The sequence below is a fragment of the Montipora capricornis genome, chromosome 3 (genome assembly GCF_036669925.1).
Source record: "Montipora capricornis isolate CH-2021 chromosome 3, ASM3666992v2, whole genome shotgun sequence".
Lineage (NCBI taxonomy): Eukaryota > Metazoa > Cnidaria > Anthozoa > Scleractinia > Acroporidae > Montipora > Montipora capricornis.
In genome coordinates, this window is record NC_090885.1 from 24423512 (window position 1) to 24448511 (window position 25000).

Here is a 25000-nt window from a genome sequence, read left to right on the forward strand (position 1 = left end):
AACAACACTGGCGACAAGGATCTTGTCTAATGAGTGTTTACCTTCCATTGCTCCTTTCAAATGTATCATTGCAAGGATGCATCAACTCTTGTGAACAAAGAAAAAGTCAATTGCGCTAGTGAAGGTTGTGATAAAGCGTCAAGTAGTGAACGACACAAACAACGCTTTCTTGGCAAATGTTGGAGGTGTGATAGGCTTGGTCATATGGGGAAAGAATCTGATGTTTGCAAAAATCATGTGTGATGGAAATGCAGGAAGCGAGGGCATATGGAGGTTTGTTGCCACACCGCACAAGAAAAACAATCCAAAGGAAGAGGTGACCAGAGAAATCTCAATCCATTAGCATGGAAACAACAGGGAGTCAGAAACATACGTGACTAACCACACAATGAAGATAAGGAAGATGGGTACTACCGGTAAGTTTTCAGCACCACACATGGTGGATGAAGTACTTTGAGTTTATTTGTTGAAGACCACTGAGCCTGTCAGTGTCATCTTAGACTCTGGTGAAACTTGTAATATCATGTCTAAATGGAGAAATTCAGTTGTTGAGAACTGACAAAAGGATATATGCTTTTGCATCACAGCAACTCTTTAAGCTCTTAGGAAAGTGCATGTTGAACATTTGTGTTCTGATACACAATTGCCATTACAAGCTGAGTGTATGGCAGGAACCGCTGACACATCATTAGGCCGTCATACATCCAAAGAGTTAGGCATTTTGAAGATTGGCACGTTGACTGGTTATTGTGGGTCACAATTTCCTCCCGATAAGAAAGCATGTCTGATGGCCAAATACCCCCCAAGTCTTTACAGGCCAACGAACATTGAAGAATTTTCCAATGAAACTGCAAGTTGATGACTGTGTTCCTCCTGTTGCTCCAACTATGAGGAGAATTCCTTTCAGTAGGAGAGAGAAGGGAGTTGAAAAGTCAGAGGAACTTGAGAAACTTGATCTGTGATTGAGAAAGTGAATGGCCTAACAAATTGGATTAATCCCCTGGTTGCTGTCAAGAAAGTGAATGGCGATGTGCGCACCTGCTTGGACATGTGACAGGCTGACCAAGCCATACTCAGAGAGAAGCACCCTGTGCCAACCATCGAGGAAACTTTGCAAGGACTTTCTGGTGCAAAGGTATTTTTCCAAATTAGATTTCAATATGGCACTTCATCAAATAGGATTCACTCCAGAATCGCAAGACACAAACACCTTTGACGGACCTAATGGCCTCTACCAGCACAAGCATCTTTTGTTTGGTGTGAATATGGCTACAGAGAAATTTCAGCTCATCATTTGGCAAATACTCAAGTACTGCCCAGGTGCTCACAACATACATGATGATAAACAAGTAATGGCGACCATAGAAGAAGTGTGTATGATGTATCTCCTAAACACATTATTTTAACAGGGATTGTAGGTATCCAGTGACAAAGTTGAAGACCCTGCGCAAGCTCCAAGACCAAAAATCAGTCAGAATTGCGAAGCTTTCTTGGCCGTGGCGCAGTATTGCTTGAGGTTCATCTGAATCTTATCAATCACTGCAAGTCCTCTCTGGGACCTGACTAAAGCAAAAGCCAAATGGAGATGGAGCCCTGAAGAGGAAAATACATTCCAAGAGGTGAAGAATCATTTAACACAAGTGCCAGTGATGGCTCTCTACAAGCATGGAGCAGAAACCCACATCCCCACAGATGCATAACCAATTGGTATAGGAGCTGTGTTAGAACAGAAGCAAGACGATTGCCACTACCGAAGCTGAGTGCTGTGGAGAAGAGATATTCCCAGTTTGAGAGAGAAGCACTTGCAGTTAAGTGGTGCTGTAATAAACTTTATATACCGGTGTATCTCTATGGAACAGAGTTCAAAATCAGAACAGTTACTGTCCTTGGTCCTCAATCAAAGCCACCCTCAGCTAGATTGGAGAGATGGATGTTGTACATGCAGCAGTTTAAGCACACCACAAAGCACATCCCAGGAAAAGAAAATGCTGCTTATGCACTGAGTAGACTGCCAGTAAGTTAACCTAACCTACAGAAGCTGACGAGGAAACAGATGAATAAGCCCAAATGCAGTTATGAAGCCATAATAAGTGGTTAATGGCCCAGACTCCAAGGGACCATCTTCAAGGCTTTTAATGAAGAACTTTGGAAGATGGGCATGATCATGAGAGAAAGCAGAGTGGTTATGTCTGAAAAGTTATGCAATCAAACAATTAGACTTGCTCATGCAGGGCATGATGACCTGACATGGACAAACACGTTGAGAAGTTAGTGCCATTCTGTTACCCTTGCCAGTTAGTTGGACCCAGGCCAAAGCCTGTCCAATTAAATTAATTAATGCCACTACCTCAAACTGAAATTGCAGTGGATCCACTCAAGATTCCTAATAAGGGACAATCTTTGTAGTTGATTATTACTTTAAATGGCCTGAAGTAACTCTCCTCAGCAAGACAAAATGCAGAACATAAGATCAAGTGCTTGGAGAGCATGTTTCGTATGCATGGATGATGGTTTTCCGGAAGCCCACAGAAGTGACAATGGCCCACCATTTGCTTCAAGAGAATTATATGAATTTCTTAAGTACCTCTAGAGCTATAGACCAAATGCATAAATGGCAGCCAAAAAAAATATTCTTTTGTTTATGTGCTAATTAGACTCACTAGCCTCGCTCTCAAGCAACATTTCTTTTGTATTTTGTCCGTGCAAATGAGGCTATTGAGGCTAATTAGCACATAAACAAAAGAATTTTTTTTGGGCGCCATTTATGCATTCGGTCTATTGACCACTGGAAGTGCATTCCTTATTCCTTATTAAGACTCTCTTGACAGGGGTCTGGATATCAGAGTCGCAAGGCAAAAAATGGAAGAGAGAGCTGCAAGACTTCTTATTAAAGTATCGCAACACTCCCCATAAAGTGACATCACTCTCCTCAGCTGAACTGTTCATAAGAGGGAAGCTAAGGGATAAACTGCCTAGAGTTTGATGACTGCAAGACCACACTACTGCAGCGGAATGGTAAGTTCTCCCCAGAGATAAATATTCACGAAGAAAGCTTAGAGAGAGAGAGAGAGTATGCTGATGTAAAGAGACATGCAGTCACTAGTGACATAGAGGAAGGTGACTAAGTCCTGCTCTGTCAGAACTGAGAAAACAAGACATTCACGCCTGAGCCGTACCAAGTTGTGGTGAAGAATGGCAATGCAGTGATTATTGAGAGCTCCACTGGTCAAAGTAAAATGGGTTTGTAAAGAACGATGCCTGTGACAGAGAGCTCTTCTCCATCATAATAAAATGAAGGCATTAGGATGAAATGAGGCCCAGAATATTTTTCCACTGCCCTGTCTCCCCTGATTGCCAAGTACAAGTTTTGATAATATCACTCTTTGCGTCAGTTAAGCACTCTATTGCTAACCCTCTGACAGGAATGGAAACCAAATGTAAGAAAACAAGTCACACAAAATGATTTATATACAGGGCTTTAAATAATCAGCTCACCTCAGTCACACCTAATTTGAACTTGGCCGCAACAGAAGCTCTTGACTGTGGAGATATTGACACTATGATTACCTTCTGCCCTTCAGAAGATCCTCCCTAGAAAAACAATGACAAAACCATGCTAAAGGAGCAACTATTCTCAGAACCTAAGGCTCACTTTGCAGTTTAGTTCAGACTTGTTAAAGTGCCCTTGTGATTAAAAAAAATCACTTCCTTTTTTCTTCAGATTTTAAAAAATGCTTGACACTTGACTGGCAAAATTTTGAGCTTTGAGTTTTGCCCAAAGGCCGTTTTATATTTCATGGTCCGCCATTAATCACATTCAAAACTGAACGATTGGACCTCAGAGGGTTGGATCCAGGAAAAAGTGATGTCAAAGGCTCACTAGCTTAAAATTTCAGGGTGTGAATGCAGCTTATTATATACGCAAAAGGCGAGTCTAAAAGTCTGAAGGCCTAAACTCCCGTGCTGCATATTAATTCTGCGGCGTACACATGCATTGCACTAGTGAGCCTTTGACGTCATTTTCTCCTTGATCCAGCTCTCTCAAGATCTTAAAGTTAGTAATGGCGGACCATTAAAAAGGAAAATTCCAGTTAAAATAAACAGGTGCCTTTCTTTAACCAAGGCTTAAAACTGTGGTGGCTTTAGTTAGCGTTTAGTTAGTGTTTAGTTTTGAAATCCAAAGAAAAATAAGAATTGATATTTTGGTCACAGGGGCACTTTAACATTCAAGGTAACAATATGATAGATAAAAACAAATCAGGACTAACAATTATTTATTTCACCCTAGTTTGATTTGAAATTTTCATTTCTGATGGTGAAATCAGTACCATAGTTACATAAGACAAATTACAAATCAAACTAGTTCCCACAACAAGAAAGTAGGAAATATTTTACCTGCAAATCATACCACTGCAGCTGCAAAACATTATTTTCCACAAGAAAATTGATATTTATGGGTAATATTTACCTAAAATCTAAATGTAAAATGCCAATTTGCCCGAAAACAATGTGCACCAGGACAACAGGGTATAAAATATTTGCGGATGTGAACAAGGCATAGACAGGTGAACCGGCCTACCAACCTCATTTTTGATGTGTAAGGAAGAAGCTTCCCCCTTCTAAGGCTGTGAGAGAACGCTGGGAAATGGCAACATGCCGGTAGGGATGTGAGCGGGCAAAATCTTTTAGATGCATAAATCTCCTTGTGGAAAATAACATTTATTTCATAAACTTAGCCTAAAATCTAAAATGAAGTAACAGAATATCGTGCGAGGAAGCAGATATCTACTGCCTGAGTACCTGATGACGTCAACACCCAAGAGAAACAAAGGATCCAAGCAGCCAGGCTTGTTGCAAGACTTGACCCAACACTCCACAACGACCAGTGCCCAGTTGCTCAAAGCCTGCTAAGCACTAATTATTGGTTAAGACGTATCAAAACCTATACGTTTCCATGGTATTTAATGCTGGTTAGCGCTAATCATGCTTTGAACAACCCAGGCCAGAACAGCAGACACTACCATCAACAAGGACAAACACTGGCAAAAGCAAAAAGTCCAGCAAGGCTCCAGAAGACTATGAAGCTTCAATTAGAGCAAGCCAAAAAAGCACATACAATTCCAACACACACAACTGAAGGCTTAAGACTATTAAACATGTACAACCCCAGAAAGCCCTGGAGGCAAAACAATATGCACAATTCCAAAAGCCTCAAAAGTGAGTGACCAACTGTGGTTTGGGCCACAGAAAAAGGACCGAGACAATGGATGTGTTCAGAGAAACCTGACATATCACGCAGGTAAATTTGGTTAAGATGGTTTCATTGTTCCAGTAGGCAGCCTTAAGAATCTCTTCAACGGGAGGAACTCCAACAAGGCCTCAAATGAACCGAGTTAAGGCCTGTCTAGCCGCTGACTTGAGCCATCTAGAGACAGAATCTAGCTGGAGCTTATTATCGCCTTGGCCAAGCTTATATGGTAAAAACAACCGAAAACTCAGACAGGACACAGTTTATTTTTAGGCTCCTGTTGGCCAGCTATAAATTGAAGAACATAGAGATTTAATAACCACTGGAGGGTTTGACTCCAACAGGTCTTTGATTCTTGCCAACAAAGGCAGGGTTTGAAAAAAATTGTAACATGAAAATGGGCCACTCATCCGACTGATTTATGAAGGGACTGCTTGCAGTCTAAGCATGACATGGCTTCTCCTGATTGGTTAAAATTGGCAGCCCTTTGTTTGTTTCGTGCACAAAGTGTATCTAAAAATAAATCCAATTGTGACTGTGCTATCTGATTCTAACAACCATAGCCTGCTTGCAGGTAAGAATTTGAATTTTGGCCACCATATTAGACGGGTGGAAGTCGGAAGATCTGGGACAAGGGTTTATCTTGCACTCTCTTTCCCGCCTCCCGCCCCCCCACCCCGTTGTTTTGTCACCCTGCCCAAACCTATCCTACGCGCTTCCAATATGGCATCTGATACATGTTTCGTGGCAACAGCAACATCTACCACCTGCCAGCAGGCTACAACCACCATCGATCGAGGGACACTCGATGCACCATAACTATTGGGCCATGCAGGGCTCACATTTGATTGGCTATCAATGCAACAAGTTGACCTTTATTGCACTAATTTCAACTTTCTGCACTAATGTTGATGTGTTCTCAGCCATTTTAGGCTAACTGTAAGTTTACGAAATAAATATTGGTCTCTGTATATTTCTTCTTATGTTTAATTAATTCAGTTTAATTCAGTAACTTTTAAGCCATCCGGTCTGTAGTGAATGTGTTAGGAGCCCAATTAATTTAAAAAAAAAAAAAAACGATACTGGCAAGTAATCAAAAATTGACACAGTTTGTGTTACCTCTGTAAGCTTTTTGTTGTTTGCAATTATCTTGTACAATTCTTCTTGACTTTGCTGGGTTATTAGTACACTCTCTGCAGATGTTATACAGCCACTGAAAAGAATGTATTACATTTTTACAATGCTTTATAGTAGACTGATCAGAGACCTTTTTACTATGATGACTTTGTAGCGAGCCTATCCCTACCATCTTAGGGTGCGTTCAATTGACCGTATTCCGGAATAGGAATACATGGAATAAAAGTTAGAAATCCTTCGTTTTTACAGAGATTCACATTAAAATTGTCAAACACCTGCTCAAACACTATTTTAAGCATATCTTTATTATCCCTGTTGCTTCTAAACGCCAAACATACCATTTTTTAAAAATCATCACTCCACATATTCTTATTCCGGAATAGGGTCGATCGAACGCACCCTTAATTTAAAACAAGGAGGGTAAAACAGGACGATATCAAATCAACCAGGGGAGATTGCACAGTCCCCACTGCGGTGCCCCCTGGAAAAAGATTTACAGCATTACTCTCTGTGATCGTACCAGTTCAGAAAAAGGGGAAAAATCTAAAAAAAAGTGACTTTAACCTTTGAAAGGATAAAACTAGTATAAACCCTGTATGTATGGGTACATTTACATGTTTTATTTGAAAACTTGGGCAAGACACTTTACTCTCACGGTGCCTCTCTCCACCCAGGTGTATAAATGCGTACCGGCAAAAATGCTGGGGGTAACCCTGCGATGGACTAGCATCCCATCCCGGGGGGAGTAGAAAACTCCTAGTCGTTTCATGCTACAGAAACTGGAGATAAGTGCCAGGCTGGTAGGCCTTCTACGCTCGTAGCGAACTTTACCTTTACCTTTACCTACTAATTCAAAGGTATTTTTGCACGGTTTTATGAATATGTGGGAAAAGCAGATCTTAACAGTGTTATTGAAATCCAAAACGAAAATTGGGGGTAACCACACATTTGTCATGGATAATTAACCAACAATAGTTTTAATAAGCTTTAAAATACAATGCAATGTATGGTGTTCCTATCCAAATTAAAACTTAATTATTTCTGAAAAATGCATGGTTACCCCCAATTTTCTTTTTGGATAACAAGAGCACTCCTGCTTTCTCCGCATAGTTTTAAATCGTGCAAAAATATCCCTGCATTACTAAGCACTGCCGATAGGAAATCCGAGTATCTGGAGATGCTCAGAATGTGTGCCCAATAACAATAGTAGGCACCATCCTTAAGTAACTGATTATCATATCAACATCACATTTCATGGTGATTTTCAACATAGGGAACCATTTATACAATTATGAATACAGGTATGGTGTATCTGGCCTTGGCTTAACAGTCAGCCTGTATTTGACATGACAGTTTTTCCTACACCAGAAAAAAAGGTTGCTCTTCTAAAACTGTACCAGAAAAGTCACATCTGACCTAACTTCCACTCAAATGCTAGGCCAGAAAAAGCTATAAAACAAGTGCTGTTATTTACCAAGTAGAATAAAACAGTGAGAAGACACAATACACACCTACAAGCCAAGCAGTCATTGAGTGTTATCTGTGCTCTTTGTAGTTTTGTCCTCTCCCCACCCTTTGTAAATTCATAAATGTAACAAAACATTCAGTTCAGAAGATTTCAAGGGTAGTTTTTTTAAACCAGGTAAATATTTGTTGAATTAACTACTAGGTAGATTTTAAGCTAACTGTCTAAGAAGGGATTTTCTTTTTTGGCAGGGGTTTGGCTAAAAAATTGGGGCCTGGTATTTTAGGAGGTACTTAAACTGAGGAAAACTGTGAACTTTATTCTGTCTGCTAATATTGGTTGTTTAATGCAATTTTTGATAATTCTGCAGAATCTCACCTTCAAGTGCTGACTGTACCAAACTCCATTTTGACTTCCATCACTCACACTTCCAGATCAACTCTGCCTCGGGAAAGTGAATTGGAGTTTTCGCTTAGTTCACAGCTCGAATACCATTATAATATCTTTTTAGAGGTTCTTCAGTCAAAAGAATTATATCACTTTCCATCAGCATCCCGTTCGAATGTGCGAATGTACTGTGGGAACCAAAGATGCTGATTGGTAGGTTACGTCAATTTATTTTGTTTCATTGATAGAAGCCAATACAGAGTTTGGCCATTGGCACTTGAATATGATATTCCGCAGAATTATGAAAATCACAGTAAGTTGGTATATATACAAGACCGTCCATTCTTAGAATCCGTGATTGTTAAAACCATTTATTGCCCTTAGTAATAAATGCCAAGGAATACCTGTTTGTGCAGTTTTGCACAAGTAATAGTACTGGTATTACCTGACTGCTTAAAATGCTTCCCTCCTAAAACAGCCTCCTAAAACAGCCTCCTGCAGGTTTTACATCAGAAGATTTTAATCATCAATGAGGAACCTCTTAGGGGCAAAAGAGTTAAACCAGTACCAATCAAAACCAGTTAGAGCTACCTATCACTCAGAAAAATATTGTCAAAACTAAAGCTAATCCTACTAAAACTAACCACATGGCTAATGAAATAAATATCTGGTCAGAAAAAAAAGATACCTGTTTTTAAAAAAATAATTAATTAAAATTAAATTTAACTGGGATAAAAAAATTACCTGCAACATATATGTAAACAAAAATAAAAGATTTAAAATCCTGTTCTAGGAATGATATAAGGCAAATCATTTGACTTTGTGACTTCCCAACCAATGGTCAGAGAGGCAGGGTTTTCAATAAGAATTTTAGTAAGCAGCAAAGCCTGAAGCGTAGGCAGAGAAAGAACAATGCACACCAAAGGTGCGCTCTTTGAAGGCCGAAGGCACAAGCTTGTAGGGGGTCCGGGAAACAGTTCTGAAATTTGTGCCTCTTAGAATGCATTTCCTGCATTCTCGAGCACGATTTAGGGCATTTGAACACAACACTTATATCACTAAATTCTGGATTTTTTTTATTCAGAGGGAGTACTCTAAAATTTTTAAATTCAGTTGATAAAAAGACACACTTTGGGTTTTGAAAAGATGCTAAAATATCATGACATAGCCCCCTTTAAGGCTCCATTGCATTCTGTACAGATGCGTGCAATGTATTATATCTGTCGTGACTGAAAAGACCTTTTGCAAATGTCGTCTTGTCAAGCTTCAAATGTAGTTAGCAAGTCCGGCAGCTTACACCAAGCACTGGACTCAGCTGGACCGCTGCCTCAAAAACGTGTACACATACTCGATCTTTGACATGGACAGGGAAACACAAATCTCCGAAATTACTCAGAATTCAGGCATCTTTTTTTTTTTCACGAGGAAAACTTTCTGGATCCAAGGTTCATGTTCTGTGTGAATGTTTCTCACGTGTTATTTGTAAAATTTGCAGTAACTTCCAAGGAAAAGTAGGCGGCAAGTTTACGGGCAATAGACGACAAATTCTGCCAGCCACCAGCTCTTATTGAAAACCCTGAGAGAGGGACTTGAACTTAGAACATCCTGAATTCACATCAGCTACAGGACAAGCAAAGCTTATGCATGTACTGTAACAACTGCAACAAAACGGAGTGTTGCAGCAAATACAAATTTCTTCTGGAACTTGATCCAAAGAGTTTCCGCCTCAGAGGAATCAGAATTTATATAGAAATATTTCAACATTACCACTACGTCTTCATCAGTTAAGTGATTGATTCCATTATTGGCCACAATATTGTATTAAACCACATGACCATTTTAGTGCACTATAAGCAGGAGGTACATGTACATTGTACATGTACGTCCAGGTGTAGTACCAAACTGTAGGAGTACACTCCTGATTCACAATAGGTTATATGTACAAAAGAGCCTCTATACGATAATTTCAAAACTTATTCATTTCTCTCTGCTTTTTAACTCCCAATCGGTAGTTGAAAATGCGATACAATCATAATATCACATGCTTTCTTAATCGATTTCCTGTAGTCAATCACACTCCAACTATATATAATCATTGAGAAACAAACTACTGTCATGTAACTTTCGTACACAGCCCACAACCATGTTAAGTGATGGACTTAATTCCTTGATGAAAACGCTTCATTGTCCCAGCATTTGTCCTTGTCATTCTCTAAATGTTCGTAAACAGCAGAGGTGGAGCACATCTTTACGTTCTTGTTAGCGTACCCCCAATGATCTTCTAGTTTTTCCCACTAAATGGTTGTCACAAACACTACCTCCTGTTTACAGCACACTAAAATAGTCATGTGGTTATGACAGCCGTGAAATGTTTCTGTTTAAATACTGATTACTCTGAGGAGGGATTTTTTGGATCAGATTACGCTTCCAGAGCAGGAAAACAATGTTCTGGAACTGTTTTTACTAATGCTCACTAAGGAAAAACAAATTTGAAAATAATATAATGACTGGCTAATCTAAAAGTAATAGAGTGGCTTTTGTCTGCCTTTGTCCTAAGTCCATTTTTTCACAAAGGGGTCGTAAAGTGACTAAATTATCTCACGCCAAGGATAAGCTTTGGTTTGATTAAGAGTCGCGGGGCGATTTAATTTGGGAAACAATTTGTCAATTGATGAACATTGTGCAAGCACGCACAAAGTTTTTCAGGAAACGATTTGTAAGACACAAATCACGGTGTTGAGAGACTAAAAGCCTCAGTCTACAACCAGCAAGCGTTGTTAGAAACGACTGAAGATAAACACTAGTGATTCTAAAAGTATTTACAACGCAAATGATCAGTATTGTTCCAAATATTAACATATTAAAAACTTCCAAAGGTATTCTGTCCTTGAACACAACTTTGGATTGACGAAAAAGGCCACAAGTTATCATATTTTCACGAAATTTTTCACTTGATGTACTTATTATTAACTAGGAGTTTCAGCGTGAAAGTGAGTGCTGGCGTGGAAACTGGGAGCACTGACTGTTTTTTTTTAAAAACAGCTGCAAATTTTTGAAGCAATAGGGTTCCGGAAATGTGCGTGAAAGTATTAAAAGAGCAAAGAAAGGTGTGCATTTCTTTAGGCTGTGTGGCAGGCGTTACTATTTTATAAGCAGAGGGATAATTTCAAAACAATGTCAGTTCCTTCTTTGAATTTAAACTTCTGTTCTTCTGAAATTTCTGGCCCCTTTTCAGCAAAAGAGTTACTTTTTGAGAAATGCTGAGCGCAGTTGAGCAAACGACAATTTAAATGTATTGTCGTGCTTGAGAATAGACTGCGAGCAACCTCTTATTATTCTTTGACATAGTACAGCGCACGATTGCGTGACATGCCTCGTTTTAACCACTAATTTGCATAAAATAATAATTTCATCCGTCATGTGTGACTCTGAGGGAAGAAGGGCGACTGCTCATGTTCTAGCTTGAGAACTGATTTTCTCTTCGCTCAATGGTTGAAGATGTTGAAGAACAATTTGACTGGTCAAATGTAAGAGGTTCGAAGGCTGAACATGTACGGTTGAATGATGATCAATGGGCGACCCACTGGAAAAGTATTTGACTCAAAGGCTGTGAGGCTGTAAGATTCCCTTCCACATGCACGTGATGTAATCAAGGGTATCAAGTTTATAGACATGATAATCCCACAATCGACTGCGCATGCTTCCAATCTTACATCTCACAAATTTTGATTTTTTTCGCTAATATCAAAAATAGGCTGCTGCCTCGCTAAGGCTCACCAGCAATACTACACTGACACCGTTTCAGTTCCTTCATCCGGTCAGATTTTAACACTTCCTTTTTCTCACCATTCATTTGGTCATTTGATCCCATAACTGCGACTATATAATCCAGATCAACGAGATCTAAATAAAGCATCATTTGCAACATCAGTGGTTCTTCATGTTACTCAAGACTAAAAAACTTCATCACTTGCAGTGTTTCACTTTGTTTTTAAAAAACAACATACACCGTCAAATCTTTCACGGTGGTAATTCGACCTTTACCGACTCATTTGATAAAACCAAATTTTCGTGTTTCACTCTCCCACCGACGCACCACCACAGTTTCTTTAGAAACTAGAAATTTGCTTACTTTATTACGTTCAGACTTGTCTGTGTTGTAAATTGCTAAGTCATGCATGCTTACCTCCGACAGTTGAAAGTAGCTACCATCATCTTCAATCTTGATTTTTGCCAACTACCAAAGTCGATAATAAATTTAAAAACTGCTTAGGAGATTGAATAAACGAAATCAAGTAGACAACAGCAAATTCCTCCGCGCTCGGTTGACAACCGACGATAGTGTAGCGATCATACCTCCCCTGGCTTTTTCTCCACTTTCACCGGTTTAATGCATTCCTATCATCAGAGAGAAGTGGTGATTAATTAATATTAAGAGTTTATGGAATAGATACAACGCTACTTACCTGTGAAGGAGTGATAAAATCGTTTAGGTCGGTCAGTTGGAGAGCTCCGCTAAAATGACCAGCCGCCATTTTGTTTCCGGTGCGTCAAAACTTACCACATAGGTACATCATATATGGCAAATATATTGTACCCATTCTTTTGTTAACAAGAGGCTGCGGGTAGCCTACACTTTGTTCGAAGTAATTTTGGCCGATTGTCTTTAAAATCCAGTGTTTCAATGATTTTTTATGTTACAATATCTTGGTCAATATCCAGTTCAATTCCGTAGTCCGAAGTCCAAAGCCACATTCCGTGACCCAAGCATATGGTTGAGTGCGATTGTAGAATAGTTGTTCACATTTAAAACTATTGTTAACGGCGTTGACTCCAATCAAAACCAGTAAACAGATGCTTTACAAGCTTCTACGATGGTATTTAAAAATATTTAATACTTTTTATCAACAATACTGGGAGAATTACAAAATTATATAATTAGCCCGGCAAGATATGTTTACCCAGTCATACGATGACAGAGGCACCCAACGAGAATATAGTTCAAAAACCTAGCATTGTTAAAAGTATTTTAGAAATTTTTCATCTGTTCGGATTCCCTAGCTGAAAGTCTAGTGATCCCAAAATTAAAGGGATCAAAACTTACCTTTTCGAAAACTTTCAGCCAGAAAAAAGACTCCCGAAATTCTAGGTGACCTTTTTAGGGTAAACATCCGTTAAAAATGGGCGATTATACCATGTTTTAGATGTTCGAAAATCCCAGGACAGGCAGGCAAGCAAGGAATTTTACAACAAATGTTCCGAAAATTCTAGATCTGAAATCGTCTTCCGAACAGATATTTTCCGAAAATTGACGTTGGGTGTCCCTGCGATGACCGGATATTGCATAGCGTGCAACGAAAATACAAAAACATACATACTTACAAAATGTTACTCTGTCGCGTAGTTGTCCGTGGTTTAGTGGTCAAGGCGATTGCCATTGAATGAGGACATACCGAGTACAAATCCACTTAGGCTGCCTTCCACGAAACCAAGAAATCTTACGCATGGCAGCCACAGCACGAACCCCCTTCCTTCCCCCCCCCTCCCCCCCCCCAAAAAAAATTAGATAAAAATGGAGTCAAATTCTATTACGAACACAGCAATAAACAATCGCTGCCGCATCTGGAGAGAACCAGGAACGAGGTTGTCTACCCCTTTAGTCACCCAGTTGAAAAGTGAGTAAGGTTATAAATTTTGCTCTCCAGAGGACCGTCTCTCAGTAATCGTCCTGAAGTGTGGGAGGACCGAGACACAGTTTGCAAAGGGTACCGGCAGGTGCTGGTTTTGTGTTTTCCGGCCATATTTTCCAGGGCTAACCAGGCGCGTAGCGTGGTCATTTTTTCAAGTACGCACAAGTACGTATGATCTAGAAACCTAAGTAAACTAAGCGAAAAATACTGCGTTCTTTATTTCTTGTTCGAAATAGTTGTGTGAATACAAGCAAAGAACAAAGCGTCTTGCCCTTATTTTGAGCAAACTTGGCGCAAACAAAACATTGTTTGGGTTGTGCTAGCGTGACTGGAATTGTCAACAACGTTCTCGGAACGTCGCTCCTTTGCAACTTCGCCTTTTTGTTGCACGCTGACCAAACAACACTGCATTGTTTAGTGTAAAAAAGTCGATGCAAAACTAAGTGAGAACATGGTATAGCTTTTGCTAATTTAGTTTTTAGAATTTAATCAAAGTGGTGTTTTCATAAGGAAATCTTGGTTGCGTACAAATAAAATGTTAAAAATAGAAACAATTGCTTTAAATTTCAAAAATTTCTGGTCACTTCAAGTACGCACGTGCGTATTTGCGTATAGGACGCTACGCGCCTGCTGACATGGGTATAATCTCCCACGCAGACGTCACAGTTGGGGCTTCGTCACGCGTTCCCTCCACATGGAACCAGTTTCGAAAAACGAAAAATCAAGTAAATCGGGAAATCAAGTCTGCTAAAAAGGCCTACCATAAAATTTCTTTCAATAGTTGTGCTAAAGATCAACGTAAAATCTGGAAAACGGTCAACGAACTAACATCTCGTAAATCAAATAAAACTGTCATAAATGAAATACAATACCAAGGGCAAAAATCGAAGAGTCAAGTAGACGTTGCTGAATTATTAAATGCTTTTTTAAACTGAATTTGGACCTAACTTTAGCCGAAATGTTGAGACCACCTATGAAGAATTTCTTTGTGCAACTGACAAGGAGTTCGTCTTTGAGGAAACAACATCGGCACATATTTTTTCTCTGCTCTCAAAACATTGTACGTCTAACTGCTTTGTGCACAATTAAGCGAATACATATGGGTTATTGACCTCGTTCTTTTTTTGCGTGTTTATGGACCTCGACTTCGTCTCGGTCCATAAACACGCAATATCCGGGACCACGCTTGGTCAATAAAGGATTTATTATATGACTTAAAACACCAAAAAATGATGTTTGATCTTGCGGGACCAAGCGAGAAATCCCGAGTGGGCAAGATAGCTCCATCTTGCCCGCTCGGGTAGCCAATCACAGCATGCGATTTGGTTCATCTTGCCAGCTCACGGAGCTAGTCATATAATAAGACATCTTATACCTTTTAATACATTAATTAATGTATATGATAGCCTAGTTAAACCACATTTTAATTACTGTAGTGTCTGGGGCAACTGTGGCAGTGGTCTCTCTGAAAAGCTTCAGAAGCTCCAAAATCGTGCAGCCCGTATTTTAACGAGTGCCAATTATGACTAACATCGATGAATTGTTCCGGGCACTGGGTTGGCGTAAACTCAAATACCAAAGATTGGAATCAGCTGCTGTTGTGATGTACAGATCTTTACATGGGATGACCCCTGAATATCTGAGTTCTTGATTTGTTTTTCGAAACGACGTAACATCATATCGATTAAGGAATACTCAAAATAAATTGACTCTTCAGGGGCACCCAACGTCAATTTCGGAAAATATCTGTTCGGAAGACGATTTGAGGTCTAGAATTTTCGGAACATGTGTTGTAAAATTTCTTGCTTGCCTGTCCTAGGATTTTCGAACATCTCAAAAATGGTATAATTGCCCATTTTAAAGTGATTTTTACCTCAAAAAGGTCACCTAGAATTTTCGGGAGCCTTTTTTCTGGCTAAAACTTCCAAAAAAGTAAGTTTTAATCCCTAAAATTTTCGGACCACTAGACTTTCAGCTACGAAATTCGAACAAATGAAAAATATTTAGGGGATAAAAATATGCCTATATCTACAGTTTAAATACTAAAATAGGTTAAACAATGCTATGTTTAAGTGGTTTTGAACTATATTCTCGTTGGGTGCCCCTGACTCTTCCGCAGCGCCGCACCAATTATTTGATGAAGAGTTTCTCTTACAGCGGAGCCGGGTTGTGGAACAGCCAATCCAGTGACCATCGTGCAGCAAAATCTTTTCGTGACTTTAAATTTAATCTACGTCACACAGTTTTGAATGAGTTTAAACACGGCATCCTTGTAAAGCAGCTTTTAGTATGTATAGTTAAAAGTATTTTAGGTTAGTTAGTTTAGCTAGGGATAAGTTCAGTTAAATTATTATCTTTTTTCTTTTTATAACCTTTGTTGAAGGATTTACCGTGTATAAATAAAGTTACCATACCATACCATACCATTCCTTCCCCACTAACGTCTGCTGAAACGAAAAACCACTCTGTTCAACGGTAGCCTGCGCACGCAGACGTGTCAGGTTGTCGCTTCTCTCCGCCCGAAGAGAAGAGAGAGCGGAGGGCGGAGAGAAGCGACAACCGGAAATACGTCTGCGAGCGCAGGCTAGCTCAACGGCTGTTTGGCCACTATTTAAAGAAACCAATCAGCATCGACTAATTGTGTTGTCTATAGCCAATCACATGCTGCGAAAGAATGCCATACAAACAAGAGTTTACGCAAAACTGGAAAACGGTTGATTCCAGATGGCTGTATGCTGCGCTCCAAGGTCATGCATGGACCGTATAGCGGCTGCCAGAGCCGCCATAGTATGCTTTCGGTTCGACCATGTTGAGCTGCATCGTTGTTGTACTTTGTGACGACGACTAGGGAGACTCATTATTATTTATTGGTCCGTAATCCACCAACGGATGTGGTTTTTTCGTTTCAGCAGACGTTAGTGGGGGAAGTACGCGTGACGAAGCCCTAAGAACGTCTGAGTAGGGGGCTAATATGGCTAAAGAACGTTACGTTGCTTATGCGGTTCAAGATACACTCCATAAATCGGTGCAAAGAAAGCACTGAACCAGTTCCGAATGGCCCAATTAGAAACGGTTGAATTGCCCATCTCAGAATTGCCGTTGCCTCCGTTTCAAAGTGAGTTTGAAGCACAAATTGGTATGGCATTTCTCAATTAAAGATTATTTTATATGAAAGGCATTTTAAACGCGGAAAGAAGCATGATCAGATTTTGTCTTTCATTTGGAGTTTCTTCACCCACATCCCTTAGGGGTTTACGACGAACTCACAAACCGACCATATCCCATTTGGCTTCATAGATCAACTGGAAGAGCGGTTTCGCAGATGTCATGTGTTTTTCAGGCTTGCGCTGTTTCGCTTTGAAACGGAAGAATTGGCAAATTGGCTACTGTGGATGTCGCTCTTCATAACGATTCACTTTGCTTCGGCACCGTAGTCGGGAAAGTCGTAGAGAGCATGAACTAACTCCTCTAACTTTGGACCCAGTAGCGTTGTTGTAAATGTATAGCTTCTATGATAGTAGCCTCTAGTAGTCGAGTAGCCTCTGACCATTCTCGTTTATCTTTTTTTTTTATGCCGAGGCTGTTCCTCTCTCGCCTGCGCAGCTAACGGAACTGTCCACATATCAGCAAATTTTTCATCTCGTACCAGATCTCGCTGGGATTGGCGAGACGATCAAGGTGGAGGAAAGGACGAGTAAAAACTGGGTACGTAGTTCTTCTCGAAATAAAAAGGGGGCGAAGATAAAGGATGAGGCAATTGGATACACAAGCAGACAGCTATTTCTATAACAAGACATTAAAAAACCGCCATGGTACAAAAAATTTTATTGAGGAGTAGTGGAGGTGACAGTTTATCTAAAGAAGAGGGATGAAAAGAACGACTTAAGAATCGACACCACATCGAATTTGTGGTAATTAAATATTTTGCGCTAAGAGAAATGGGTCGGTAACAAGAGAAAAAGTTTTATAATCTGTATATGTACAACATATTAACACGTATAAATAAGACAAATGATTATATACAAACATATGTAACTGCTTTTTTGATAAGAACTACAGATTCCACACTGAGACCTAAATGGTTTGTGAAGCAACTCGATCCAACGCATCATGACAAGAGTTCGCGAATTAACGCTTCCCAAGGAAAAGGGAGAAATAGTCTTCCGTGCCGCAATTTAGCATGGAATCAGACTAACAACCCAACAAACTTAATATTCCTTGTTAATAACTGTTCACAAAAGGGAATTCGGCCTAGGTAGAAACGATTCAAAAACATGGTTTCTTTTTATGTAACAAGGCTATGGTACAAAATAGTTTATATTAATCAATTGTGTATAATCATTGCTCTCACTCCAGCGTAAATATTCTGCTCAATTAAATCGTACCTAATTTTAGATTTCAAAGCAAAATAGTTGTCACCTTCTCCACTCCGGTCCGTATCATCACTGAAATTAGATCTGCGAGGCATTTCCGAGCTTAGTTCGGCCTTCTCTATTGTCTCATCAACTGAAGACTTTATTCCGCTTTAAAAGTTGCTTTTTTTTATTAGAGCAGTTTCCAAACGACTGTAGAAGGTAATTACGCGATTGCAGTTGCTAATCTTGGTGACTGGTTTAAAAACATCGCTCCAATTTACCAACCAATGAAAAGGAAAGCCAAAACCAATCACTACTTGCACGCGCGATTTTTCCCGCGCTTTGGGTAAGTTACATGGAATGGCTACGAATTTGGATTGGTTCGCGGCGCTGCTTACACCTGCTGTGATTGGTCGAAGTAATTACTTTGGTATTATTTGTTTTACGACACTCAATTGAAAACCGCTCGATTATTAGGGAGCTTAAGCAATGACAACGGCGACAGCAACGAGAACGTCACCTCAAAATATAAATTTGCGTTATTTTAATCGCCTCGTGACTATTTCAGCGTTTTTAATATGACAAGGGTGTGGTTATTTCTCAAAAATGACACCAGTCGGAACGGCACTCAATTTCGGGGAGAAAATGAAAATTTTTTCTCAAGTGCTGACGTTCTTCATAAACCCATAAACTTGGCTATTTCACGTTGTTGTTTTGCTAACGACGGCAACGAAATGGACAAAAGTGAAAAACGCACGTGCAGGGCGTGTAAAGCTATTGTTTTTACCCACTAAATATGCAAATTTGTGACGTTCTCTTTCCCGTCGCCGTTGTCGTTGCTTAAGCTCCCTATCATGAAAATGTATAAGTTGCCGTCATAAACATTTGATTCTATTTTTGCTTTGAAAACCGAGAAACCGCAGTGGACTCGAAAATGACTCAACTGACGTTTGAAGACGTAATGCAAACCCGCGTCATGTGCCTGAAACGTTCGAAATCTTTAACGAGGTTGGTTAAGCAAATAAAATAAGTTATACGAAAGCCCCGCAACACCTCTCCAATTGTTGCAAATGCACTTCACGACTGACCAGTTAAAAGCTGTTTTTTTTTTGTGACTTCTCTCCTCGCTTTCGTAACGAATCGTCGAAAAGTAGAGGGTTGATGATCCAAAGTAACAGAGTTGTCCGTATTTTTCAGGTGTATTCTGGTACTATTACCTGTTAATAGCCCAAACGGACGAGTCCATGTCATTAGACGAGGATTTTCTGTGCGGAGAAAGCTCAGAAAGGCAAGCAGCGATTGCATGAGCAGCTTCCGAGTTTGACATTGCAACAAGTGACAGCTTGCGCTCGTGACGTTTCAACATACTGCAAAATAACAAATTAATAAAAACGGGTCATTTTTAATGGCTTCCTCGTCTCAAGTATTTCACTAATGGTTACATATATCATGGTCTGTTGTTCTTCCCTTTCGACAGAACGCTCCTATGTGGCATTTTTGTAGCAATGATATGATCTGGGCATCAACAGACTCAAGGTCGCTAAGAGATGAACGCGATGGCGAAACGATAAGTGACATGCAGCAATGCATTGGTTGAACCTTGCACAACGATTACCAAAACGCTTGTCAAAGACTAGACTTACCTCCTGGCCAACGAGGAATACTGGGCTAAATTTCTTAGAACAAGAGCTGCAGTTAATCTTACTGACTTCGTGAGTGGAGACTCCTCTTCTCCCTACACACAAACGAAAATAAATCGATAAACACTACGAGTAGTGTCGCGTTATTTTACCATTAAAAATACTGTGTTTGTAACGAAAAGACAACATCTAAAAAGAATGTGATAGTTACTTGACATAAATGCACTGAGGGTATTTCTTGTCGCCCAGAATTCAGTATGCATAGAAATGGTGGAATTCTCTAAAGAGTCGCGGAATTTTTGACAGTGGTTTCGAAAACCGATATAAATTTATCATGGACAGCCGATCCTAGTAAAACCCCTTTAAAGTATTTTCCTTGGATTACTAGAATCCATGTAATTGTGAGGTAAGGTGTATGAGATCAATTTCGAATTCTCACGGCTGGGCTGGATCTAGCATGAAATGGAGGCTAATGCGGCCAAATAAATTTGTGTGTGAAAAGATTTGCCAGCATTAGCCTCCATTTCATGTTAGATCCAGTCCAGCCGTGAGAATTCGCAAATGGTCTATTGAGATTAGGTTCAATATTAGTAAACCCGCCGTGAGCACAAAGTTTGACAGGTGGCACCCAGAAATCAAAGGAACTGAAATGAGGGGTTGAAATTTGGGATGGAAAAAAGAGCAGAGAAAATGGCATTTATTACTGCTTCAAGTAACAAACAAGGTACTGAATTTGTCTTTATTTCTTTTGGTTTACCTGCATTGACTGCAACATACGAGCTAAAAAGTGATAAGCCGGTACATATGACGAAGGCGGATTAGAGACTGGAGCCTGCGGCGGTGGAGGTAGTTGCTGTTGAGCGGGTGGTTGCTGCGGTGGCACTGCACTGGGAACTGGTGAAGGTTCACTGTGCTTTTGCTACGCAAAGAAAAACAGTCAGTTCAATCAACTCCGAGAGAACTGCTACCATTTATCCGCGTTCTTAGAGAAACTGAACAAATGACTTACCTGCAGGTGAAACAGAAGAGAGGACCGCGAGCGACGCACATGTGGGCAGCCTTCCCACATACAAGCCATGACCAAGCTGTCTCGAGGAACATGTTCATTCACCACATGAGAAAACAAACTTTTGCTTGTATCAAATGAACTGGTCAGAAAACAAGTTACAACTTTGGTTAGCAAAAGATATCACCACATAGCATTGATAAATTACATTGTTATAATTAAATCTCATGATCCGTCATTTGTTGAAGGAAGAAAAACCTCATGTGCAGAAGAGAGGGACTGTAGCTAGTGGGTTAAAAGAAACACCAACTGAGGCCTATAGTGTGTTTTCACTCACGTGATCAGTAACCTTGTTTTTCCACTGAAACAAAAGGAAACGCTTTCATGATAATAGAGCTCATTTCCCAGAGGATTAAACATGGGCGCCGTGACGTCACGTAAAAACACTATAGTGAACTCACAAATTAGATTGGGGAACGCCTGCAAGTCAATACTTTTTCTCGCAATTTTACATTTGCAGTTACTGTACCACGATTTTTGTTATTTTAATTGCTTAAGAGCGAGGGGGGTCCTTAAACTTTATGCGTATACAGTAAATTACCTATAACATGAGGCCCAACGACATCTATATGGTCTGAATGATACCACTTGAGGAACGGTCGCATCTGCTGGGTTTTCATTTCTGCTAGTGGGTGCTAACTCAAGTGAGCCCACTTGAGGAACTGGAGTGGGCACAGCAGTCTTCCCAACTGGAGGTACAGAGGGACTCTGATATTGTGGAGGCATTGTAGCAGATGGTTGCCGACCCTGTGGTACCGAAGTAGAATTGCACATGGCAGCATCGGGATTGGGACTACTGTTAGTCCCCAAGTTAGGATACTGAGCTTGCCAGCCCGATGCACTTTGAGGCCCAGAGGGCACCTTTGAGCCTTGGACCGAGTTGTGCTGCAAACCATCCTGAAACCCACTTATACAAGCTTCCTTCTGATGCAAAGAGTGGACTCTGGGGTCGGCCTGTTGTGATAAGAGGACCTGTTTCTGCTGAACACCATTCTGAGGCCAGGATGCAGCTTGCATGTCCCTACTTACATCTGCATTTACCCTAGTTAGCGATGTCTGAATTGCAGGTGTTTGTTGTCCTCCTGGATAGGGAGGAGGTGCTGCTGAAGGAAGCTGTGCACCTGATCCTCGAGTTATAGATACTGTATTATTGACAGCACCAGAAATCCGAGACCCCGGTACTATAGTCTGTTGTAAGCCAGGCAGATGAATTGGGGATGAGCCCTGAACCGAAATCCCTTGCTGAGGATTCAGCGCAATGCTTTGGTGTTGAAAAACAGGTTTTTGCACAGCTGGTCCTTGAGGGTCCACGCCACTTTTATTCTCGACATTTGTCCAATTTATTGCTTGATTTCCATGTTGTAGGTATTCAGGCATCCTCTGTTGGATTCCAGTGGCTGTTTTTTGATGCTCATATCCAGCTTTTGGTCCGTGGATCACGGTGTTGGTAGAGTTCCATGAAACATTTACTGCCCCTGGATTCCTACTTAACCCAGGATTGTACTGGTTCGGTAATGCCCCTTCAGTTGGTCTCTGTGGTTCTGGTCTGATTGAAGGAGAAATTGGGACTTTTGCTTGTTGCTCCGCGAAGCCCGATACAATTCTTTTGTCATTTTGTACACCTCCACAATCATTAGAAGGCCCAGTTGATGTAGCTCGCCCCTTGGATGTCAATGGATAAGCACCCTCAGCCCCGTTCTCTATTGGATCAATCCTTAGGTCTCCTTGTAAAATGTCACTAAATAGCCCAGTATCAGTATCACTTTCCTCTAGGTATTTCCCAAAATCAGAATTTGTTTCACTTCCAAACAAATCTGGCGAGGAAGCCTTGCTACTGCTCAGTCTCTCTCCATCAGAAGCTAGAAGATCCAGGTCAGAAGTGTCAATTCCACAAACCCCATTTAGAGGCAGATGAAGGTCTCTGTCTAAGATTCTATCCACAAGTTTATTTCTTACATCTCCTTTTATATCACCATTCACAAGCGGAGTTGGGCTAACAGTTCTAGAGGGTGTTGACGAATTATCAAGTTCACTTTCCAGAGATGACATTCTTTTGTCGAGCCTTGGTCTTTTCACGGGACCACAAGCGTCCATGTCTTTTTGGCAATTTTCATTTTCCACACTTGAATCAACTACCGTATGCATGCATAGTTCTCTTTTCAAATTGCCATTACTGGCTGGAAGAACTGTTGTTGCACTATGTATGGTCAAATCTCTCTGCCCCACAGATGGCAGTCTCCCTAACGGTTTTCGAACATTTTCATCCATGTGTGATGTGCAAATTTCACCTAGACTGTCTTGGCCAATAGTAATATCCTGAGCTAACCGCGAGGTTGAATGGTTTGCTGCCTTTCCTTGAGCACTTATTTCTGTTCTATTTTTGTTTTCTATAACTATAATCTTTTGCTCTTCTGAACCTTCTATTAGACCTCCAGAAACAACATCTGCTGCTCTTTCTTCTTGGGCTATGAGAACAATGCCTTCTGGTATTGGCCTGTCGTAGGGAACAAAGACAAGCATCATTGTTATATACCTAGCCTTTCACTCAACAAAACGAGCATTGTGATTCAAATTCAAATGTATCCCGATCGGGATACAATTCCACAGTTGTTGCCCGCTCCGGATGTTTTGCTGCGATTGTTGACGGAAAATTCTACATATATAACAATGCACTTAATGTCTGGTCCCACGGGAATCTAGTTAGTTTTGTTTTCCCTCGAGTCCTGATGTTTTCCCTCGACTTCGTCTCAGGAAACACCAGGAGTCACGGGAAAATAAAGCTAACTGTTTCCCTCGGGACTATACATTAATTGTATATTAGTTTTTTAGCCAAATTCACAACTGATGATATTTTATGAGGGAGACAACATGGGAAATTGCTTTAGACAAAGCAAATTGAATCCTGTCTTGTCAATGGAGGTAGGATATGTTTTTTTAACACAGCTTACGTAAGAATGGCTCTCGTGTAACGCAAAAAAACAGTGATTAACAATTTACCCTTTCAAAGGATCTTTCCTCGGCTGCCTGATATCTTGGGCGACTTTTGGTCTAATACTTTTAGTAGCAAATCCACCTGGCAAGACGTGCTGCGAACTTGCATTCAGCTGTCCACTTGCTACAGATGGAGACTGAAGTGTACTAGGTGGTATGTTTGGAAGTGTTTGTGGCTGGGAGTTTTGTCGTAACATTGGAGAACGTGGAGCTAATGAGGAACTAGGGTATCTCCCACTCAGGACTGTACTGCCAGAGGGAACGTGATTCCTAGCTTGAGCTAATTGAACATTCGCTCCTGGCGCAGGCTTGGGAGCTAAAGGTGGGTAAGAGCTGTGGTATGCAGACCGACTGCTATATGCTGGTGGCGCAGGTCTTTGGTTTTGCTGCTGAGAATATGCAGGAGCAGGCTGTCTGTAAATAGCAGTTGACTGATATAATTTTGTTTCCACTGGAGTAGTTGCTCTTGGCACAAAACCTGTCCGAGGTGGTGTAGTTGCTCTTGGCAGAAAACCTGTTGGAGGTGGTGTCTGAGATGGTTGAGCAAGGGATGGCTGTATAGGCCTTTGAGGGGGAAGCGGAGATTTTGATATCTGACTTGGAATCATGCCAGCAGAAGAGAGTTGGGGTGCTACTCTTTGGTCAGGTGGTAAGGGCACTGTCTGAGGCATCTGTTGGCCTCCTTCCACAGGATAAGCACTTTGCTGTTGAAGTTTCTCTCTTGGTAGCTCAACGATCTGAGGAGTTAACGGTACTCTTTTTGATGGCTGTGATGGGTTTTGATGACCAAAAGAATGTGGATTCTGGTTGGTTACTATGTTCACCCCATCAAGGCTTGGTTGCTGTACTAATGGGAAGCCTTTCAAAGGCTGCCCCTTGTCTGATGCAAAAGCAGTCCTTTTTACTTGCCTCCCAACCATCTGCCTGGGGTCAACGCTTGAAAGGCTCTGCTGACGCACAGCATCTGCTGTCACCTGCCTCATTTCCTGAGAAAAGACAAACACTAGCACGATAAATGACA

General features: G+C 40.7%; 2 protein-coding genes across 2 annotated transcripts in view; both read right to left on the reverse strand.

Annotated features, from left to right (window-relative positions):
* LOC138039976 (probable cytosolic Fe-S cluster assembly factor v1g210509) overlaps window positions 1-12844 on the reverse strand; it is a 36123-nt gene extending 23279 nt beyond the window's left edge. Inside the window, exons 1-6 of the mRNA XM_068885791.1 lie at window positions 12704-12844; window positions 12594-12635; window positions 12424-12474; window positions 7897-7958; window positions 6368-6461; window positions 3496-3591 (exon numbers count right to left, since the gene is read on the reverse strand). Coding sequence (XP_068741892.1) covers window positions 3496-3591; window positions 6368-6461; window positions 7897-7958; window positions 12424-12474; window positions 12594-12635; window positions 12704-12772 — 414 coding nt within the window. The 5' untranslated portion in view covers window positions 12773-12844. The remainder of the gene's footprint in view (window positions 1-3495; window positions 3592-6367; window positions 6462-7896; window positions 7959-12423; window positions 12475-12593; window positions 12636-12703) is intronic.
* Window positions 12845-17735: 4891 nt separating this feature from the next.
* The window catches only part of LOC138042629 (AT-rich interactive domain-containing protein 2-like), a 24495-nt gene continuing 17230 nt past the window's right edge, over window positions 17736-25000 (reverse strand). The window contains exons 14-19 of the mRNA XM_068888581.1: window positions 23986-24965; window positions 21530-23482; window positions 20932-21070; window positions 20680-20841; window positions 19926-20017; window positions 17736-19649 (exon numbers count right to left, since the gene is read on the reverse strand). Of these exons, the coding sequence (XP_068744682.1) occupies window positions 19496-19649; window positions 19926-20017; window positions 20680-20841; window positions 20932-21070; window positions 21530-23482; window positions 23986-24965 (3480 nt within the window). The 3' untranslated portion in view covers window positions 17736-19495. The remainder of the gene's footprint in view (window positions 19650-19925; window positions 20018-20679; window positions 20842-20931; window positions 21071-21529; window positions 23483-23985; window positions 24966-25000) is intronic.